General features: G+C 38.3%; 1 protein-coding gene across 1 annotated transcript in view; it reads right to left on the bottom strand.

Annotated features, from left to right (window-relative positions):
• LOC150081532 (midasin) overlaps nt 1–23,996 on the bottom strand; it is a 1,449,634-nt gene that overhangs the window by 42,341 nt on the left and 1,383,297 nt on the right. Inside the window, exons 87-88 of the mRNA XM_090380238.1 lie at nt 14,749–14,928; nt 148–333 (exon numbers count right to left, since the gene is read on the bottom strand). Of these exons, the coding sequence (XP_090236364.1) occupies nt 148–333; nt 14,749–14,928 (366 nt within the window). The remainder of the gene's footprint in view (nt 1–147; nt 334–14,748; nt 14,929–23,996) is intronic.

Raw genomic sequence — 23,996 nt, forward strand, 5'->3', positions numbered from 1 at the left:
AACTTTTAATTACTTTTTTTTTTTTTTTTAATTTATACCTTCTACATATATTTATGCATAAATTTTTTAATTTCAACTTCTGGATCTGCAAAAATTTGCTGATGCTTCTAGTTGATGGTTAATAATATTATAATAAATATTACATACTCTCAGATTCCATCTGGCTGTCTGCTTGTCCTTCTGCATGTTGTTCACTCTGTGCTGGTTTTATTCCATCCCACTCTTTATGTTCAGAAGTATTTTTGATCAAGTCCTGTGAGGATTGCTTGTTGGCATTAGCAGGCTGAGCCTCAGATGTAGAAGGTATATCTTGTGAGGGTTCTGCTTCTTTTTCTGTTGATAATTAAATAGATACTTTTAATAATTACATTATGAATCTTATATATTTTTATTACCTCTAATTATTTTATAAATCAAAAATGACAGAAATTTTTATAAAGGCCTTTTTAAGACTAAAATAAAAACTTTTTAGCATTTTTCCTAGTTTCATAACTATAAGTTGGATATTCCTTCAGGAAATTTACCATTCCATTCCATGTTTTGGGGAGGAGGAATATGTACCTGGTAATCAGAATTATCAAAATATTTTTCTGGGGGTTCATTCAGGTTTCGTGAATTTAAGGTATCAACAACCTAAGAATTATAGAATACACAGAGAACTCCCCGAAATTTGTTTATTATATGTAATTTATTCGAGCAATCTTATTTTCTCTGAATGTTTTTAAACATCTCATGGTTTATGCAGTTATTACATATGTCTTATTTTAGGATTGATCCAGGAGCTAAAAACAATGAAAAAAGCTTATATAAAAATGCTCAAAATTGCTTTGTTTCAGAGTTACAGCCTATTTTATGTTCCAACAGTTATCCAATCTAGCTTCAAAGAAACAATTTACACTCAAAATAAAGTACCAAAAATGACTGCATTGCACATGAATACATGCCTGAACATGCTTCATTATGGATTGACTGAGGAGTTCAAAAATTCCAAGTATTGTTTGGATTGCTGGGATCCTTGTTCTACATGTGGTGAAGAATTTCAATGTTTTCAATGGATGTTACATAAACAATGGGTTTCAGATGATCCCACAGGTAAAAATTGGTTAATTCATCAAATGAGAATATTATAGGGATATTAGGAACATGTTACCAAGTACCACTCAGATGTAGAGGATGCACAATTTGAATATGGTGAGTAAAGAAAGAACAGACAGGCAGGAGGATTTATGCACATGGTTAAGAAGTACGCAGAATCTAAGGCAGTGGTTAAATAACTGGTTGATATAGGAGGAAAATGTGGGAAAACAAAAATGAGAGCAGGAGCATGTTCAAATGATTATGATAGGTATAATGGACATTATTATTACTACTTAGCCACATGGTGCAAGGAAGCCTGAGGCTTATGCTGCACGAGCCAAAAAAAAAAAATTCCAGAGTTACCCTGATATCCATAGGTTCTCCTTTTGCCCTCAGTATAGCAGCTATCCCACATGGCATTGATTCAACAAGATGTTGGAAGCATTCGGGAGGTATTGCCGACCAAGCTATGTGTAATGCGGTGAGCAATGCAGGTATGGAGGTGATTGGTATATCCAAACACCTGATATGCCTTTCCATAATGTCCCACAAGTGCTCTATGGGATTGATATTGGCAGAGTTTGAAGGCTAATCGATATGCTGGAAGTCAGAACTGTGTTCCTCAAACCATTCCTGCACAGCAAGTCCAGATGGCTCGGCGCACTGTCATCTTGGAAGACACCATCGCCATTCGGGAAAAAGTGTAATATAGCGGGGTGTACACAGTCAGCAAGAAGTTGACGATAGCGGAGACCACTGATACGTTGTTCCACATGCACCAGGGGTCCAAGTTCCTGCCAGTGAAATATGTCCCACACGATACAACCGCCCCCCACCGGCCTGCACTTTTGATACCATGCATGATGGATCAAGAGCCTCATGTTGTTGATGCCAAATCCGTACACGACCATCCATAGTGTGGAGTAAATAATGTGACTCATCTGACCAGCACACCTTCTTCCAGTCTTCTAACGTCCAACTTGCATGCTCTTTGCACCAGGCAAGTCTTTACGCCGATGAACCTTGGTTAGGAGAGGATGCCGTAGGGGTTGTCTGCTGGTATAGCTCATACGTGCGAGCGTGCAATGCATGGTCATGCCAGATATTGTCTGGGTTGGCCCATGTTGTATTGGGTAGTCAAATCTTCAACAGTGCTGTGCCTGTTCGCGTAGTCGGACCGGGTGCTCACCTCTAGCATCAACCTTTTGCTGACCTTTGCAGTTTTGCCATCATGTTGTTGTTTGACCATTTTGATGCCAGTCTTGGTACACTTTAACTTTGTCGGCTCTTGAACACCCAACCGGTTCAGCCATTTGGGAAATCGAGGCACCAGCTTGTCGAGCACCCACAATCTGTTCTTTATCAAAGTCCAATAATTCCTTCCTTTTACCCATCATGCTCTGAATTTTACTACCTACTGAATCACTGACACCTTATCTATGCTATGTAGGTCGACTAACTCTGCACTCTCGTACCTCACATGGTCAATGGGTAATATTCAGTTTTCATAGGAGTGGTCATAATTCAGTGATCACTCAGTGTATATAGTAGAACATTTCTGGATTTACTGTAATGGCTTTTCTACACTAGCATGTTAGAGAGGCAAAAGAGAAAGCAATACTCTTGATCTGATTATCAATAGTGATGCTTCATGCATTAGGAATCTCCAGATAAAGGAATCACAACACACTGGTAATGATATATCAATGTGGGATTTACTTAAAGATATAACTAATGGTAAGTGGAAGGGATTTTGCTTTTGTAAAGGTCACTACAATGGTCTTGGACAGTTTTTAATTCTTTTAGTAACTGATGTTACCAACTGTAAATTCTAAATGGGAAGCTTTCGAGGGAGTAATAGTAACATGGGAGCTGATGATATCGAGGCAGTGTTACGTGGGTAGGAAAACTGCTAGCTTGGGGGGGATTCACAGATTAAAAGGTTAAAAGTAGCCACAGGCAGAGGTGAAGGCGATTCTTGCACAACTTCTATTAGAATAAGTAGCGACCTGGAGCAAGGGGTGCTGGGGGTTTCAGAGACTGATGGCAGTCATCGTGAAATGGTGGGTATATGGGATGTGTTAGGGTAACTAATAATAAGAATAGGTACATGAATACCAATGCTAAAAGTACAGTAAATAAATTTGATGAATTTGAAGTGTTGGTCAAGACATCAAAGGCGGATATTGTTGGGTTGATTGATTGATTGAGTTTTATTGGCGCATCAGCAACTTAGGCTATAATGCACCAAAATCTTGTCAAAAAAATTAGTAAAAACATTCAGTGACCTAATGAATTAGGTCACTAAATCAGGGTATAAAAACATGTATAAACTGTAAAAGACAAATATTAGTAAACAAATAACAATAGTAAATCTTAAAATAATGTTTTTTAAATATGAGTAAAAAGGTTTACTGATTTTAGGAAACTAAAAATAGCAGACACATGGTCATTGTCAGATAAAATCTGACCGAGTGTATACGGCTCAGTCAGATAGTTAAAAGCGGGATATTGTTGGGATAGGAGAGACGTGGTGTCACACAGATATAAGGAATGCAGAACTGGAATTTGGGGAGTAAAATGTGTACAGAAACGATAGGAAGGGAGGTGTCATGCTGTTAATTAAGAAAAACATAAAATCAAAAGAAGTGCATCCAGTTGATATAGATGAACAGTGCACTTTTGAGTTAGTTTGGTGTGACATAAGCACTGCGAAAGAAAAAATAAGAGTAGGAGTGTGTTATAGGCGTAATGACTCGAATGAGTACAATGAACAATTGTACAGAGAAATAGAATGGGCTAGTAAATCAGAATGTCTTATAATGGGGGATTTTAACTTCCCAGATACTGACTGGAACTTGTGGGTTGGTCACTCACACACTAGTAAGACTTTTGTGGATTTATTGGATGATTGTTTTCTGCAGCAGCATCTTCGAGAGGCAACTAGAGAGGGTAATACTCTTTATCTGGTTATCAGCAGTGATCATTTGTGTATTAATAATTTGCAGATAAAGGAACCACTAGGTGGCAGTGATCACAGTGTACTGATGTGGGATTTACTTAAAGATATAATTACCATCAGGGGTAAAGGAAAGGGTTTTTGCTTCTGTAAAGAAAGGTGAGTACAGTGGTCTCAGACAGTTTTTAAATTCTGTACAGTGGGATCAACTGACGATGTTACCAACAGTAAATTCTAAGTGGGAAGCATTCAAGGAATTAATCGTGGATGCTACTAAAGGTTTCATGCCTATTAAGAAATACTGTTCAAGGTTTAGGCCTAAATGGTTATGAAATGAACTAATGTGACTCGTGACAGAGAAGAAAAATGCATGGGATGCATATAAATTATCAAGCGACTCAGAAGCCTATGGCAGATATAAGCTAGTCTGTAATCAGGTCACAAAGGAGGTTAGGCAGGCGAAGGCAGATTACGAGAAATCTTTGGCAAAAGATGCTAACAAAAACAGCAAGGATTTGTTTAGTTTTATAAACTCTAAAAGGAAGGGGATGAATCTGATTGGTCCACTTGATATCGATGGTTCGACTGTTGATGATCCTGCTCAGATAGCAAACAAACTGAATGAGTATTTTGCATCTGCATTCACACATGAGGAGTTATTAAGGTTTCAAAATGGCAGAAGGTTATCAAATTGTAGCAGGGTGCTTAATGATTTTGTAATAACTGAGAGCGAAGTGGAGGAGAAATTGTTGAAGTTGAAACATAAGAAAAAGCACCTGGGGTGGATGGGATCTATCCAGTTATATTAAAGGAGGTGGCAAAGCAACTAAGCAAACCCTTAGCCATAATTATGAGAGCATCCTTGGACTCAGGGGAGGTTCCCACGGACTGGAGATGGGCAAATGTATCACCAATTCACAAAGGGGGGGATCGAAGGGACACGAGTAATTACAGACCAGTTAGTTTAACTTCTGTTCTGGGTAAAATAATGGAGTCACTGGTTAAAGATGCATTGCAGATCATCTAGACAAGACTGCAGCAATAATTCAGACACAGCATGGGTTTGTTAAGGGAAAGTCTTGTCTGACAAATTTGATAGGATATTATGATGTGGTTACAAAGGAACTGGATGCAAAAAATAATTTTTATATCATATATTTTGATTTCAGGAAAGCTTTTGACACTGTTGCACATGGTAGATTATTGTACAAATTGGAGCAGAATGGTATTAAGGGTAAGTTGCTACAATCGATAAAAGGATGGTTGAGCGGGAGAAGACAGAGGGTGGTAATTAATGGGTGCTGCTCTTCGTGGACTAATGTTATTAGTGGAGTCAGACAGGGTTCGGCATTGGGTCCCCTGTTTTGTATATTTATCAACAATATTGATGAAGGTATATCTGGCTTAGTGTCGAAGTTTTCAGATGATACAAAGGTTGGCAGGGTTGTTAATGACAGTAATGGCAGTGTGCTACTGCAACAAGATCTAGATAATTTGGGCAGATGGGCTAAGAAGTGGCAACTGAAGTTTAACCTTGACAAATGCAAAGTACTGCATATGGGTAAAAGTAACCCCAGAGAAACGTACCAACTGTGTGGTACTACACTTAAGGTGGTAGAAAATGAAAAAGACCTGGGAGTAATTGTGCAGTCAGATATGAAGTTTTCTGTGGCAATGCAGACAGGCTGCCAGGGCAGGTCATGAGGTTTTGTCAATGATATATAGGAATTTTGCTAGCAGGGAAAAGGAGGTGATTGTCCCTCTGTATAAGGCAATGGGCAGGCCACGCCTTGAGTACTGCATACAGGTATGGAGGCCTCATTTTAGGAAGGATGTAGATTTGCTTGAGCGTGTACAGAGAAGGGCAAAAAGATTGGTGAGGGGAATGAAAGGATCCTCTTACCAAGAGAGGCTTAGGTTCTGCAAATTGCAGTGGCTGGAGACTAGGCACCTGCACGGTGATCTGATTGAGGTGTATAAGGCCTTGAATGGGTTGAGCACGCTGAATTCTGATGGGATCCTTCCACTTGTTCAGATTACGAACCTAAGGGGGCATAAATTCAAATTAAGAAAAGACAGATGTAGAATAGATTTGCAGAAATTCATCTTTAGCCAGTGGGTGGTTAATTGCTGGAACAAACTTCCATCTGTCATTGTCGGAAGTTGATAGGTTAAATGAATTTAAGGAGGAACTGGAGAGGCATTTGGAGGGAATGGTGTGATTTTTTTTTTTTTTTTTTTTGGCTGATACTGCATAAGCTCATACACTTGTTTTCTTACATCACATGCCACCACTACTACTACTAAAACCTGCCAGGCTTTTTATGCCAACTAAGAGATACTATTCATGGTTCAGACTTAATCCATCACTAAGGCAGGTTAAGCAAGCTGGGGCAAATTACGAGTTTTTGGTTAAGAATATGAATGAAAGTAGCAAAGAAAGAATTCTTTATGTTAACAATAGAAGGAAAGGGAGGATGGTGTTGAGTTAGCACAAAAGCTATTAAGGTGATATTGCACCTATTAAAGTTAGGGGAAAAAAAACAAAAAAAAAAAAAAAACAACACAATGGTACCTTATAGAGATAATGTTTCACATGTGTGAGAGAAATGCTGTTTTTCATTCTTTAGAGTACTCCGGACAGTCTATGATTAAGTGGTGTACTGTAAGCTGGCACTGGCAACTAGTTCAGAGTGGGGGTTCATTCCTGATAAGCAGATATAGATGAGTTAAGTGACTGTGGCTAATACTTACATAGAATAGCTTATTATTTACTTGTCTTGCCAGATTTTTCTGTCATCGCTGTCTGCTTTTTTGTTTAGTTAAAAGTTTATAATCTACACATGGCATCTGAAGGAACAAACTGAAGTTTATGACATGATTAAAGAGGCCTATACACTCTGGATTCATTATTAATGTTGAATTACTGTGGACAAAGAGCGAAACGGAGACAGAATAAATTATGACAAGTTTAATAATAGGAAAAAATACATACATATATTAGATTAGATACATACAAAAAAGCTTTCGGTTGTTTTTGTCAACCTTCCTCAGTCAAACTGACAGTTAAGAGTGGAACATGAGGGCGTGTACTGCCAATCATATACATGAACTACATGATTAATTGTTGGATGTTGAAGCCTGTGGCCGTGATGCATGTGGACGTTTGTCATTAGTCAGAATTGTTGTTTCGATTATAGGGTAGACCCAACATCCACTGCTTCTGTTGACCGAGGAATTGGAGCATGTGATGTTCAACGACTCCAACCAGGTACGTTGTCGATAGTGGCGGGACCTATCCACAATCACGACATCGCAGTGTGGGTTGCCCAAACGTGTTCGGCAAAAGCTGAGTGTTCTACATCCGCTAAGCGGATTGCTCTTTCGTGTTTGGAAAGACGTTTTTCGAGCCACCTCCCAGTTTCTGCAGTGTAGCAGCTAGTGCAGTCATGGCAAGAGATGCAGTAGACCAAAACCGCTTTGTAGTAAGGTGGGGATGGGTGTTTTTACTTTTGAGATGAGGGATCGTAACTTTCTGCCTGGTAGTTGTACGCATTTTATCCCATGTGATTTTAGGACCCTAGAAACCTGTTGTGAGAGGTTTGGGTAGTATGGGATAAAGGCGCTCGCGGTTGAGTCATTACCTTGGATGTTTCTGTTGGTTGCTATGTGGCTATAAGTCTGTAGGTCACACCTGTCAAGGGTATTGATGGGATAGCTACACCTCGTAAGATCTGCCTTGACTTTAGCAATTTCGGTGTGCCTCTCATCTACAGAACTAGAGTGGGTCCAGGCACGAGTTAGCAAGGTTCGTGCAGTGACAAGAAGATGGCTACGCACGTGTGCTAACTGGAAGTTGGTAAATTGGCCAGCACATATTGGTTTACATTGCACAGTTGTCTTCAAGCGCATAAATGCATGACCCTCTAATATCCCTTGCATCGGATAAGGATGTCTAAGTATGGTATGGTGTTGTCCGATTCTAGCTCGATGGTGAATTTTATGAAAGGCGACAGAGAACTGAGGTGGTCTAAGAGTTGGTCACCCGAATTTCTGGGGATAACTACAAACAATCATCCACGTAGCAACACAAAAGGTAATGGGATCTGGTACATTCATAAATGCATGACCCTCTAATTCCTCCATCGTGATTGGCCAGCTCACGTGTGCTGGCCAATTTACCAACTTCCGGTCAGCACTCGCACGTAGCCATCTTCTTGCATGCCATTCTGGGCTTTTGCCCATGCCGTATAGTGCAAAAGAGTGGCTCTACATTATGAAATATGGAGAACACTATTTACACCTAAAAAGAATAGATTCACTTAGAAAATCTCTATAGAAAAAACACAAAGACAGCTTGGCTATGGAATGCTTTTATCCTGGAGTTGGAGAGGGATGAACTGCATTGGTCCAATAGATATGAATGTCATACCCATTGACAATCCTGTTCAGGTTGCTGAAAAACTGAATAAATATTTTTCATCTATATTCATGCATGAAAAAGTTATTAGGGATGGAGACACCAGAAGCACATCAAGTTTTAAATGAGTTTTAAATGTTCTCCACAAAACTGAGGGAGTAGAAGAAAAACTGTTAAAGCTCAAAGTGAATAAAGTATGGAATCTATTTTATTATATTAAAAGAAGCAGCAAAAGAGGTAAGCAAACCTTCCACAATCATTATGAGAACACATTGTTGGTCCCTACAGACTGGAGATGTGCAAGTATGTCCTCTAATCAAAAAGGTGGATCAAAGGTTGAACTGAATGATTACAGACCTGAACTTTACTTCCAGAGAAAATAATGAACGTAGTTATAGAGCAATCACAGCACAGATTTCTTAAGGGAAAGAGAACTTATCTGACCAATCTGATTGGCTACTATGCCACAATAACAAAGGAACTGGATGCAAATAATAATTCTGACATCATATACTTAGATTTCAAGTAAGGCTCCTGATACTGTTCCTCATGAAAGATGTCTGGCCTACCATGTGGAGGCAGTAGCAGTACCATCAAGTGGCTAGAAACTGGTAGGGCTTATTTTTTTCATTTAATATCATAAGAAAAAACAGAAAGGTAACTTTCCTTTCTCACACTTTTTCTGATTCCTAGTAGCAAAGAATTTAAATATAATGAAATAGATATAACTTGGAATTGTACTATTAGATCACTGAGAATTGCTTGCTTGATCATTTGAGAAAATTCTTAGTACTTGGAGCTGCTATGGGCTTCAGAAGTTTTTCTAAGGTTATTAACTAGATCAGTGTTTCCCAAACTGGGGTCAGCAGACCCCTGGGGGGTCTGCAAAATGGACCCTCTGGAACTAGTCAAATTACTCGTTCTATGTATAGTGAATTGATGATAAATAAAGTTATTATTATATATTTATAATAAAGTTGATATTATTATATATATGTAATAAGAATAAAGTTGAGTTGTTTTAAACATAAAACTTTGAATTTTCTTTTCAGAAAACCCTGTTCATATATATATATATATATATATATATATACAGTAAACCCCCGCTATTCGCGGTATCTGTATTCGCGGTTTCGCGATCGCCGATTTAATATAAAATGAAACCTAAAAAAAATGTGAATTTTAAAACGCCGTGAATATTTTCCGCCATAAAAAACATGGGCGTGGCTAAAATTATCTTTCCCGGTCAAAACAGCGCTCAGTGGGTGGGGGGAGAGGGGTGAAAAAATCGCGAGCGTGGATGTTTCTCGCTAATCCTTGTTCAGTATGTGTTAGTCATGGAAGGTTTCGTCGTTTGATTTTAATTTATATGTTTATAAATTGAATAAATTTATCAATTTATAAATTGATATGCTTACAAAAATGATAACTCTACCGTTTTGCAGTGTAAAATAGACTTTTTCGAGTGCGTTAACGGAAGAAAGTGACTTTATTGTGGTCAAGTTCTTTCTAACCCCTACAAAAATATGGCTACGAATAAAAAGAGAAATGTGAAAATATCAAAGGTGAGGACACTAGCGAATAAAATTGAGTTATTAGACGAAATTTCTAAAGGTGAAAGTGTCTCCTCAGTGGCAAAACATTATAAAATCAATGAGTCAACGGTACGATCAATCAAGAAATCGGAAGAAAAAATCGGCCGTAGTGTCCGTGAAACCGCACTAATTGCTTCAAAGTGCGTGAAACCGCACTAATTGCTTCAAAATTGCTTCACTAATTTGCTCTGTAACTCTTGATGTTAAATTAAAAAAAATGGAAAAGCTTTAAATCTGTGGATAGAAGACCGAATTCAAAATAAAATTCCGTTAAGTTCACTCATCATTCGTGAAAAGGCAAAACTTCTTTATCAACACTTTAGCGAAACTGGTGATAGCACTGGCGGGATGTTTTTTTTTGCTAGCAAAGGCGCTGATTTGAAAGATTTGTTTGAAATTTCTAATAAATATTACATTTAATATTAAATTGTTTCTTATTTTCATTTCGATGCCATATGCTTGCATTTCACTATGTACTGTCATGTACAGTCATATTATGAAGGTACATATAATACATACATAGACAAAATTTTAGACTAGTTTTTCTTATATATTTCATACTTTGGAACGGAACCCCTTTATTACTATGGGAGCCATAACTCAGTATTCGTGTTTTCAGTATTCGCGACATTTCTCAGGAACGTAACCCCCGCGAATAGCGAGGGTTTACTGTGTATATATATATATATATATAGGGTCCGTAAACTTTTTTTTGATTTTTGAAGGGGTCTGTAGATCTCAGTAGTTTGGGAACCATTGATCTAGATGCATCCCATAAATTAAAGAATAATCATTTGAATAAATCATATATCATTTTTTTTTTAGTTGTAGATTTAATTGGCATTTTGGCTTTCACTGTTAAAAGAATTAGATTTAAATACAACAAAAGGATAGTTTTCAATAGTTGGAAGAAGCTGCAATCATGATAAGGAGACTCATCATCGAGAACCAGCGAATTCACATTATTATTATTACAGCAACATTTTGAATTCTCAAAGCTGTAGCATTAATAAATGGCATGGATCAGTGATGGCAAACCATGGTATGCATGCCACACACAAATAAATATATCATTACTCTGTGCTACCCATAAATAGTTTATAATATAAACAAGTGTGTATTTTTATTTGAAGCAAATTTGGTTTATGGTCTATCAGCTACATTAAACAGTGGAAAGTGCAGATGCAATTATGCAAAAACCCACAGTACAAAATTGTTATAGTCTTGTTTCAGCTTATTTTTTGGCATGTACGCTGGAAAAGGTTTGTAGTCGCTGGCACACAGTCCTCAAATTCAGATTAGGTTTGCTCTAAGTAGTATAAAATGAAGGAAAGAAGAAAACATAGTTGTATCAGGATTTGTGCAGTCAGCTATGTTAATGGTTGATAGTATGCAATGTTATTAATTCATAGACAGCATAAGCAGAATGTAATCTGAGGTTGGTAGAGAAGTTTCCCTTTTGATTTCAATTTTTGGAAAATTAAAACGTGGCTGTCAGTAGATATTTTCATTCATATTTTGTTATTGGGTCAAACAGAAACAAAATGTATTAAAAAAAAAAAAAGACAGGATGGCACTTTTTTTTTTTTTTTCTTCCTTGCAATCCACGGTGGTTGTTGCAAAGTTCTAATTTGATTACTGATATTTTTCCTCAAAATTTTGTTATTCAGTCAATACACCATAGAGTGTGCAATAATATGCTTTTCAAAAAACAACTCGTAAGTATGTATCATTTTTTGGTTAACAACCCAAGGTGGTCACTAAGTTTTCCAGTTGATTCCAATTTTCAGAGGTTGTAATATACTACCAATACACAGAATGTTTCAATTAAAATGAATCAGGGTCTGTCTTGTTAATTTTTTTAGGTTTAGGCTATTTGTCATCTGAACCTTTTTTTTTTTTTGCCATATTTAGGTTGAAATTTTAACTGATTGTTAAAATTGAATTATGAATTGCCATTTAAATTTTATGATTTATAAATTAATATTTTGCTAATTACTTCTTTTTTTTCCAGTGGGAAAGTTGTTCCCTGCCATCAGTGTACTTCAAGGTTATAAATTATATAATTTGAAGAAAGCAAAACTAAATAACTAAATAAAATAAAAAAAATAACAATTCAACAGTCACAGCATGCAGAGATGTGACACAAAATGCCAAATGTGCATGTACTAAAGAGTGAACATCATATACAACTGTTGTGTTATATTCTCTTTGTTTTGTATTTTCCTTTGAATAAAATTAATTTGTTTTCGAACTAAACCATCATTTTGGACTAAACAGAAAAAAATTATTCCCATTTAGAAAAAAGCAGTTGATTAGGCAAAATTTTAATTTAGAAATTGTAAGATCTAAATACTTAGCCAAATTTCAAAAACAAATTCGAAATTTTTTGAGCTCAAATGTGACAGAAAAGATCCAGATGACAAACAGACTAAACCTAAATATAAGCAAAACAGACCCCATTGCCTTCTAATTGAAATACTATATATTTTAACTTAAAAATTTTGTTACTAGATCAAATATAGTCATATATGGTTTTATATTACCCCATGTTACCAAAATTTGTTGGTACTGTTCAACTCCATGTGTAATAGAGTTTTTGAATTGGTCCTGCTAAGCATCGTTATCAACAACATTTAGTATATTTGACATTCATTTAATGTTTTTTTTTTTTTTTAGTTAAAACTGAAATTTTACTGAAATTTTGGTAACATGGGGTAATATAAAAAATATGATGAATTTACGATCCTGTTTTGTGTGAAACTGTTGGGATTTGGTTTGTATTTTATTGATGCATTACCAAATGAGGTTATAATGAACCAAAACCAGGTCATATAAGAGAACACAAAATTTTAAGTGACCTAAAAAAAATTAGGTCACTACGTCAAAATATATAACAATAGAGGTATAAAAAGGTAAATTTTAAATATAAGTAAAATGCTTTAATTATTTCAAATAATTAAACACAGCAGGCAAATGGGCATTATCAAATAAAATCTGACTGAGTGTGTAAGGCTCATCCAGATGACTAATCGTGGTAAAATATAAAACACGTTCATGTCTGTAACATGGATAAAATATGATGAATGGCTTGGCTAAAAAGGTGCTACAATTCTTGTACATAGGAGAGTCATCTGCCCTCAGCAGGAATGCATGTGTAAGTTGACTATATCCTATGCTGAGGAGAACTAGAATAACTTCCTCTCTATGGTTAGATTACAGGCTTTATCTGATAGCTTGTTCATGACCTGCCCATGCCAAGATTATTGCTATTGGGAGAGTAATTTACAGTGTATTACCTGCCTGTAATCTGTACAGGGGACTAACAGGCAATGAGTGTTGTGGGGTTTGGGTGGTCTGGCTGCAACATTTGCCGTTCATTACCCCTGATCCCAGTGTGGCTTGGAATATAGCAGAAATGAATGTTGAATGAACACTCATAAGGCACCTCCGTAGCCAGGTGGGAAGGAGCAGCAGTGCGTAGCACACGCTTCTTGATTAGACCGGGGTTCGATCCCGTCACCACCAAATACGAAGGACGAGGAAAGGTCAGGGAATGACCACCGCATATTCCCGGAGCAATATGGCCTTAGTTGCTAATGCTCCTAAAAAAAAAAATAACAAATAACAACACTCATAAAGAGAATGTAATATCTGCTGGATATGAATCAAGAATGGACGAGGATTACACTTCATTCCCGATAAAGCCCGTAGTATACTTAAAAAGTCACTACACACCACACACCTTTGGCAATTGTGGGTTTTTATGTTGTCTAAGGCCAGCTCTACAGCATACAACTCAGCTGTGTATATGTTGCATTCATGTGGAATCTTTCCAGATATAGTATTATCTGGGAAGATGGCAGTATATCCGACAGATGGCTCTGACTTTGAGCCATCAATGAAGACAGGCAAGAAGTCGAAGTATTCACAGCTCAGTGGGCAGCATAGAGTTGTTGGTAGACAGAAGATAGGGTGATGGCTTTATCCCAATTTTTAATGGAGAAGTTGTATGATGGTATGTACAACTTCCTTGGTGACTTGTTGTAATTGCCTTGGTGACTGGGCAACATTGTCTACTGTGATTTTAAGCTTTCTGAGTAGCTCTTGGACACAGATACCAAAGGGACAGTTGGCAGTCTGATAGATATTGTAAAGATTTTCCCATTGTGGCTCAAAAAACAGATGTCCACGTAGGATTATCTGAGAGGGATTTCAGTTTAAAAGTATATTTTAGTGACAACTGCTTTTGTAGGAGTGATAGTGGTAGTTCAGTTGCTTGACGTATAAGCTCTGGGCAGGGAATAGTGACACTGTTGGAAACCAATTTGCCATGTAAAGAGAGACATGACTATACATATTAAGACACATTCTAAAACAATACATTTTCCCAAAAATTACGATTTATCAGTTACAATTATCAGTATAATAATCAGTAAGTTAAAAACTGGATTGGAGATGACACGGCACATGTAGTGATTTCATGTTTAAAATTGTATTGATATGATCTGCTACAAATCTGTAGTGTTTAAAAATTTTAATTAAAAAATTTTATTTTAAAACAACAGTTTGTGATTTTGAAAGTAAACAATTTTTTTCTCTGCAAAATAATTCCATCAATAAAGGATTAGTGAAAATATACCTTAGAACATGAGAAGACATCAAATAAGAAAAATTCCTACTGTATATTTATATACCATGTTTATCCTCTTCGGCATACTTTCCATCATTTTCTGTGATATCCTCCTTTTCTTCACCACCATGCTCTTCATTTCTTTCTTCTGGTTCTAGTTCATCAGTCTCCTCACTATCCATAGTCTCATCCTCAGGTACTCCCTTTTCTCTTTCTTCTGTGTCATTTACTTCTGGGTTTTCTTCTGTAAAACAAATTATTTTAATTAGACAACAGAAATATTTCAAGTTTACTATTTTCATGATTATAAAAACAGTGGATGGTATGTTTGTTTATTACGTGCCAAATTATTACATGTTTGTTTGTTTGTTTGTTTATTACACAATTTATTACATGTTTGTTAGTTACATGCCAAAGAAGGGAATGTAACAGATAAACATACCATCCCACTGTTTTCATAATTGTGAAAGGGCATTTCCAAAGATGGGCAACTTGCATGGTGAGATTGGCAAAAATGTGATCGTATGGGGAAAGACTTCAATCATGTGGGCTACAGTACTTGGTAACCAGGCACCTTAGAGGGGACCTAATTGAGGTTTATAAGGATCTCAGAGGGTTAGTAAACTGACTGAAGGAGGAATTTTTGCTGTTATAAAGAATTCCAGAACTAGGGGACAAATTTAAATCACAGGGGAAGAAGTTTTCCTTTAGCCAGCAAGTTGCTCATTATTGAAATGAGTTGGTTCTGAACGCTTGAAGAAATTCAAAGGTCAACTGGAGAGTTAACTGTGTGAGAAGGGAAGTGCATAATTTGTATTTTCTTATCTACCTTTTTTTTTTTTTTTTTGGCCAGTGCAGCAAAAGCTTGTGGCTTCCTTGCACTACACAGGTCCCAAATCCCAAAGAATGCTCCTACTTCCCCTTTATCTGGGCAGTGAGGATCTCTCCTTCCCATCTTCACCAATATTAATACTTTTAATACTTGCATCCATGCCCTTGAAGTTTAGGACTGGATCTGCTCAAAACATTCATCTGAAAATTGGATAAAATAATGTCTGGAACATGAATTTGGATTGCTAAACAAAACAGGAATAAATAGTAAGTATGTCAGATGCATACATGTGTATAGAGTAAATATGAGAAAGCAGTGTAATATAACAAGTATAATTAACTGCAAGGATGGACGTAAAAAGCAACTTAAGGCACAGAGCAGGTTTAGAAGAATGTAATATAAATATACATAAATTAAGGATAAAGAGAAGATAATAGGTGGGTGCACAATGTTCAATGTGTAAGTTACCAAACCTAGTGGTAAAGAGGAGAGAAGTGAAAAAGATTTAGAGATAAATATCTTAGCACATTATAATAATATATCATTATTTTTGTAAAATAATGGTATTTAATAATAATATTCAAATAATAGTATATTCAAAGTAAAATAGACATACTGAAAGAACGTTACAGTATTAATACACTGATGGAGGGGAATTTTTACAAGGTTTTGAAACAAAAGACTAGAATTAGATAAGGAGAAGCACATTAATATTAGGAAAATTAATACCAAAATGGTTAATTGGTAGATTTTCATGGCAAACTTCTTCAGGAGACTACAGTCATAATTCAGGACAATGTTTCTTAATTCCAGTCAGTATTGTAAATTTTTATAAATTAAAGAAATAAGGTATGTCAAGTATTTATAATATTCTAGTGACATGTAGTAAATATGTATATAATGTCGAGCAGTGAAGGGAGGAATACAGAAGTAATGGTAAAAGATGGTGAAAAATAGGAATGAAACAGACATCCGCAAATTAATAGAGATAGTGGACAAATTTCTGTCAATGGAATATTGGATTCTGCAGATGAACCATCTGGGAGGGAACCCATTCACCATCTCGAAATCCATTCTCCTAGTCAACCTAGGCATGATCTCCGGGAAGCTCACTATCCTTAAAAAACAGGAGAATACCTAAACACCTAAGTATTCTCCTAGACAGCAAACTATCCTTTCAGCCACATCTTAAATACACCAGAAAGAAGATCAGGAACTACTCGGCCCTGGTGGCCAGGGTCTCACGTAGAGGCTGGGGCCTCAACAAGAGAATGCTGGCATTCTATTATAAGACAGTTTCATCCCAGCAATCTCATATGCTTTGGCCATATGGTACGATAACACCACGCTAGTAGTAAATAGAAGAACGCTGGATTCTACCCAGCGATCCATCCTCTGCGCCTGCAGTACAGTGAGCACTTCAGCCTTACAAGTAATAATAATAATAAGATTCTTTATTAACATAAATTTTATACACTAGTGATTCCTTACACAGAAAGCCAGAGGAATCTTACATTTAGTTGTTTATACAAGTGATTTTGATTTATAAAAAAAAAAAATAATAATAATAATAATAACTAAATAATAATTAATAGATCAAAGCAAAGATAATAGTCAAAATGTAAAAATGAATGAAGTAGTAATTACAGCGAAAAAGGACTACAAGTTGAGCTGAACATGAAATTACATCGGCTAACTAAGATCGGCACTTACATAAATGTCCTTTACAAACAGCAAGATGGGACAAGATGCCATCTCGATATGCCTTGTCTATATTCCACAGGTTGATGTCGATGTTGAGCGAGTTGAGTGTCCAGAGTCACATTTGGGAAGTGTCTTTTGAAATTCTGTAACCGCTGGAGCCTTGAGCATAAGGAGGGAGTACTACGGAGATGTCTGCCTGGCAACCGCCAACCAACCGTGTTCCAGATGTTGATGTGATCCTGCTTAGCTGAGCACAGATGAAGGAATGACTTTATTTTTAGCACATGGGCTCTGTGGACTATGGGTGTATATTGCAGGTTGCAGCAGAGAGTAGATTTAGATGTTGTGTAGATCTGGTGCGACCACAAGTTGGCCCACTTCAGCACCCAGAATTCGAGGCCCCATAGTTTCTTGAGGCTGGTGGGTGGTGCCGCTGACCAAATTTCCACGGCATAGGAGAGTACACTACAGAAGTAAGTTGTGAGGTACTTCTTGATTATTTTCTTATTGTGCGTTTTGCACAGATCAATTTTCATTCCCCAGAACGCTCTCAGGGCTTTGGAATACTGAGCTTGGATTTGTTTTTTATAGGTGAGATTGGCATCAAGGATTACTCCTAGGAATTTGACACTGTCTGTGGGAGTCAGGACATTTCCTGCCAATACCGGAAGTAGAGAAGATGTAGTATCAGTAGAAGTCATCCGACTTGGCGTAAAGATGAGATAGTTTGACTTCTCTGGATTGACTGACAGGCCAAAAAATTTAGCATACTTATAGAATGCATTTAGGTAGCTGTTTACAGATTCAGAGGCGGTTTGTCTTTCTTGTGAAGGACCAACATAGCGTTTGCATGGCAAGTAGCAAACAATATCATCAGCATACGATAGGAACGCTGGAATTTGATCCATTAGTGGAACGAATATTGCTGCAAATAACAAGGCTGAGAGACAACCACCTTGTGGGATCCCTACTTCGACGCTTTTAGTGACTTTAACGCCATCGCCTTTGAAGTGAAGCATTCTCCTAGATAGCAAATTATTTGGACTGAGTCGAAAGCAGATTTCATGTCGAGAAAAATGGTGTGAAGATCTTCGTTGTCATTCCAGGCCTGAAGTATTTTCTGTGATAATGACTATAGGCAGGTTACCGTAGATCTGTTAGGCATGGCATAATGGGTGTGTTCTGGCCTATGCGCAAAGATTGCGAGTGCTACATCATTATAGATGCACTTCTCGAGGCATTTCAAGAAGGGAGAGGCAATTGATATTGGTCTGAAGTCAGCCGGTCTTTTCGCATGAGGCTTTTTCGGAACTGCCACGGCTCTGTATGATAACCAGCTTGAAGGCACCTGTGCAAATTTGAGTACTTTGTTGTAGAGTTGAGTGAGCTCTTTGCTGATGAAATGAGAAGCAATTTTTAGACTAAACGGAGGTATTGCGTCAATTCCTATGGTGGACTTGTCAGGTAGTGAATTTATTATTTTTATTAGTTGTTCTTCGGAAATTTCTGTATTAGTAGAAGGTGAAGAAACGTTGAACGCTTCGTTCCAAGGATATGCTTCAGACACATGGTGATCTCGCTTAAAACGCAGCACATGCTCACACCATTCCTGGACATCTAAAGACAGAGGGGTACAAGTATGACTTGTGGACCACACACGTTTTCCCCTGGATAGATGGCAGTTCATGAAATTGTCAATAGAAAATTGTTTCCTCTTCTGAAAATCCATCCTTGCTTTGGAAAATCTGGCGTATGACTCTTGTGAAGGCGACTTCTTGTAAGAGGCATGGGCTGCCTGTTTTTCCCTAAAGGCCTTGGTTAGGAGGTCATTCCACCATGGCTTTGAGTGGGGACTAAGGATGCAAGTTTTGGACATTGCAGACCTTGCAATGAATTCCATCCATCTCGAAAGCCAGTAGGCAGCCTCATTTATGTTAAGCTCAGCCAGTATGTTCAATGGGTAAAGTTGGAAGAGGATAGTAACTTTTCCAATGTTGATTTATTTTGGATTGTATACTCTCCTGACAGTGTTCGTAGTTTGTACTTGTGTACGTTCATCCTTAGGTGCCTGCAGAGATATCATCGCAGCAATCGGAACATGATCGGATGGGAGGTTGTTGTTGTTGTTATTTGGTTTTTAGGAGCATTAGCAACTAAGGCCATATTGCTCCGGAATATGCGGTGGTCAATTTCTAACCTTTCCGCATCCTCCGTATTTGGTGGTGACGGGTTCGAACCCCGGTCTAATCAAGAAGCGTGTGCTACGCACTGGTGCTCCTTCCCACCTGGCTACGGAGGCGCCTCGGACGGGAGGAAGTTCTCAGTTATGGTCAGGGTTTCCTCTACTAAACAGTTTGAGAAGATGCGCTGCAGGGTGGCATCGCCGTGTGAGGGAGGAACATGAATAAGACTAATGCCCATTTCCGACATGTTCAATGACAGAGTATCTAGGAGCTTCTTTGTGGCTGGCAGTGGAAGGTTAAAGTCTCCAAGGATGATGAGCTTTTGCCGATGATTGATTGTGGATGACAGCCATGCTGTCAGATTAAGGACAGAATCCTCAGAAACTGGTGGAGGTAAATAAACGGCACACACAGAGATCGACAAACCAGCAATTCGGTAGATTCCAAGAACAGCTTCTATGTCACCTCCTGGATAAGTGGATGCCTTAATCAGCGGTAGTGAACTCCTTTGACAGATTGCTACACCGCCACCTCGTCTCCCAATTCTATTAGCAGCCAGCGTGTGATAGCCAAGATTTGAGGTGAAGGCAGCAATTTCCGTTCTGGCCTATGCTGATTTCTGATTGAAACCTGGCTCATCTCTGAGCCAGGTTTCAATCAGAATGACGAAATCGTACTCTGAGCAGGAAAGCAAATCAAGTAGACCATCTAGCTTGTTTTTGACACTCCTGATGTTTTGTAGGAAACATCGATTTTTACTTCGACAGAAGGTTGTACTATGATGAGATTACTCTTGGAACAGTATTTGCTTTTCACATAATGATCTGAAATCTCGTCCCGGGATCGATGTCGCATTCGATGTGCTCTCATTCTGGATATTCTAACTGGAATGCGATCGGTCCGATGTTCGCTCGTCATCTCCACGTTAGACATCCATAAGTTGCACCCGCTCTCGGATATAATTTGGGAGACTCCGCTAGAGAGGCCAGAAGCCCGAACCCCATTCCACAACAATGTATAACTACACCAGCTATGCTGGTGTAGTTATACATTGTTGTGGAATGGGGTTCGGGCTTGATAAGTTCTTGTTCTTTGGTGTCCCACAGTATGGCATTACCAACATACCTCTGGGCCAGTATTCTGCATTGAGGTATTGTTGGTAATTAGGGCCATCAATCTGAATCCTAAAGGAAGCATAAAATGGATGCCTGGTATTGATTTTGAAAGGCTTACCGGGTATGCCTAGTTCCATCAATAGTGCCTGAATTTCTTCAACTTTTGTCAACGGATCCAGCCTGCTAATGAAGATATTTGCATGAGTATTGCTGGTGGCTTGGCGATCTCGTATTCTGATTCTAGTGTTAACTACTCTTGTGCCAATCAAGGTGGTTTTGCTGTTTCTGGAATACTGTTGGCGTGGGGATGCTTGCGTCGGTTGAGGTCCGGGCATCTGGCTTTGCTGTGCTCCATTCATGCCAGCAATGTCAGAGTTCCGTTTCGTTGATATTAGCATGGCGCTATAGGCGCTGTCTTTAGAAAGTGTAACTGTATCCGTTTTGGGTAGTAGCGATGACTCAGGTGTGGGAGATGGGCGTTCCAGTGGGCCAGGACAAGGGAGTCTAGTGTTCACGGGCAAGAGACCTTGTAGTACGCTCGAGGACTGTTGTTGATAATCTTCAAGCTGGCTCAGACGTTCTCTTAGCGAGCTATTTTCTGAGTACAGTTTCTTAGAATGCCTTCAATAGTTTCAGGTTTCTCAGTGTTACACTCGCAAAAAGCGCAGCTGACTTGAGCCTGTGATTCCGTTTGAGAATAATTATCAGTAACATTAGCATTAGCATTAGTAGAGGCATTTGATGCAAGAAAGCAAGCTTATGCAGCACCAGCCAAAAAAAAAAAAAAAAAAAAGCACTTCCACTTCACCCCTCTGTTCGTTCAAAATACCTGTCCAGCTGAGCCTTAAACTTATTTAGGCTATCAACCTCCACCACAAGGGATGGAAGTCTGTTCCACCAACCAACCACCCGCTGGCTAAAGGCAAATTTCCGCACATCTATCCTACATCCGTCTTTCCTCAATTTGAATTTATGCCCTCTCAGGTGATTTTTCTGAGCTACAGGAAGAATCCCATCAGCATTGAGCATGCTTAAACCATTCAAGGCTTTATACACCTCTATCAGATCACCTCGCTGGTGCCTAGTCTCCAGACACTGTAATTTGCAAAACTTAAGCCTTTCTTCGTAAGAGCACCCCTTTGTTCCATTCACTAATCTTGTTGCCCTTCTCTGTACTCGTTCCAGCAGCTCTACATCCTTCTTGAAATGAGGCCTCCAGACCTGTATACAGTACTCTAGGTGTGGCCTGACCATCGCCTTATACAATGGAACAATCACCTCCTTATCCCTGCTGGAAAAATTCCTGTATATCATTGACAATACTCCATGAGCTACTCTTGCAGCCCATCTGCACTGCTCAGAGAACTTCATATCTGCCTGCACAATTACCCCCAGGTCTTTTTCATTCTCTACCACTGTCAGTGTTGTACCACAGAGTTGATACGTTGCTCTGGGGTTGCTGTTTCCCATGTGTAGTACTTTACATTTGTCAATGTTAAACTTCATTTGCCACCTCTCAGCCCATCTGCTCAACCTTTCCAGATCCTGTTGCAGCAGCATAGTGTCAGTAGTGTCCTTGACAACCCTGCCAACCTTTGTATCGTCTACAAACTTGGACATTAAGCCCGATATACCATCATCAATATCATTTATAAATACAGAAAACAATAATGGACCCAACACTGAGCCCTGAGGGACTCCACTAATAACATCAGTCCACGATGAGCAGTGTCCATTGATTACCACTCTCTGTCTTCTCCCCCTCAACCACCCCTTTATCCATAGCAGCAATTTGCCTCCAATGTCACACTACTCCAATTTGTGTAGCAGTCTTCCATGTGCAACAGTATCAAAAGCCTTTCTAAGATCCAAGTATATAATATCAAAGTTATTCCCTGCATCCAGTTCTTTTGTGACTGCATCATAGTATCCAATCAAGTTGGTCAGGCAAGACTTCCCCTTAACAAAACCATGCTGTGTCTGAGCTATAACTGAAGTCTTGTCTAAATGATCCTGCAGTGCTTCTTTAACCAGTGCCTCCATTAATTTTCCTGGAACAGAAGTTAAACTCACAGGTCTAAAATTACTTGTGTCAGCCTTTGATCCTCCTTTGTGAATTGGGGTCACATTTGCACATTTCCAGTCTATGGGTACCTCCCCTGAGTCCAAGGAAGCTCTCATAATTATGGCTAAGGGTTTGCTTACTTCCTTTGCTGCCTCCTTTAATATAACTGGATAGATCCCATCCACCCCGGGTGCCTTTCTTGTGTTTATCTTCAACAGTTTCTCCTCCACTTTACTCCCAGTTATTTCAAGATTCTGAAGCTTACTGCTAGAGTTGAATACACCTCTGGCATTCCCCTCGCTGATTAACTCCTCATGTGTGAATGTCGATGCAAAATATTCATTTAGTTTGTTAGCTACCTGAGCAGGATCATCAACACTTGACCCATCAATATCAAGTGGACCAATCTGATTCATCCCCTTCCTTCTAGAGTTTACATAAGTAAAGAACTCTTTGCTGTTTTTCTTTGCATCCCTTGCCAAGGATTTCTCGTAATCTGCCTTCGCCTGCCTAACCTCCTTTGTAACTTGGTTGCATATCAACTTGTATCTATCATAGGCTTCTGTGTCATGTGTTAATTTGTATGTATCCCATGCATTTTTCTTCTCTGCCATATGCCTCATTAATTCATCTGACATCCATTTTGGCCTAAACCTTGAACAATATTTCTTAGTTGGTATGTAAAGCCTAGTAGCTTCCAAGATAAGTTTTTTGAATGCTTCCCATTTTGAATTTGCTGTTGGTAACATCATCAGTTGATCCCACTGTATAGAATTTAAATACTGTCTCAGACCATCGTAGTCGCCTTTACCAAAGCAAAAACCCTTCCCTTCACCCCTGATGGTAGTTACCTCTTTGAGTAAATCCCACTTCAGCACACTGTGATCACTGCCACCTAGTGGTTCCTTTATCTGCAGATTCTTAATGCACGAAGAATCACTACTGATAATCAGATCAAGAGTATTACTCCCTCTAGTTGCCTCCCGAACATGCTGATGTAGAAAACAATCATCCAACAAATGTAGATCTAACGATAAACGATAGGTATTGATATAATGTAGATTCTACATTATATCAATACCTATCATTTAGAATTGTGCATAACGTTTGAGTGTTGCTTTCATACGAAAATTCATCTTGTTAAATTAAAGTTGTAAATAAAATTATAATAGTGATTTTAATTAAGAGATTAAACTGCAAGCCATGTCTTTAACAAAGGGTAAAAGAAAAGTCGACGAAGAAGGACGTGTTTTTAAAGATAAATGGGAAATTATGTACTTTTGTGGTGTTGTGCGCAATGAAATTGTATGTTTTATTTGTAGTAAGGGAATATCAATTCCAAAAGAATACAATTTACGTCGGCATTACAAAACGAATCATAAAGAAAAATTTGAAATGTTGGAAAGCAAATTG

Source organism: Mastigoproctus giganteus, chromosome 8 (assembly GCF_048544385.1).
Source record: "Mastigoproctus giganteus isolate SK-2022 chromosome 8, ASM4854438v1, whole genome shotgun sequence".
NCBI lineage: Eukaryota > Metazoa > Arthropoda > Arachnida > Uropygi > Thelyphonidae > Mastigoproctus > Mastigoproctus giganteus.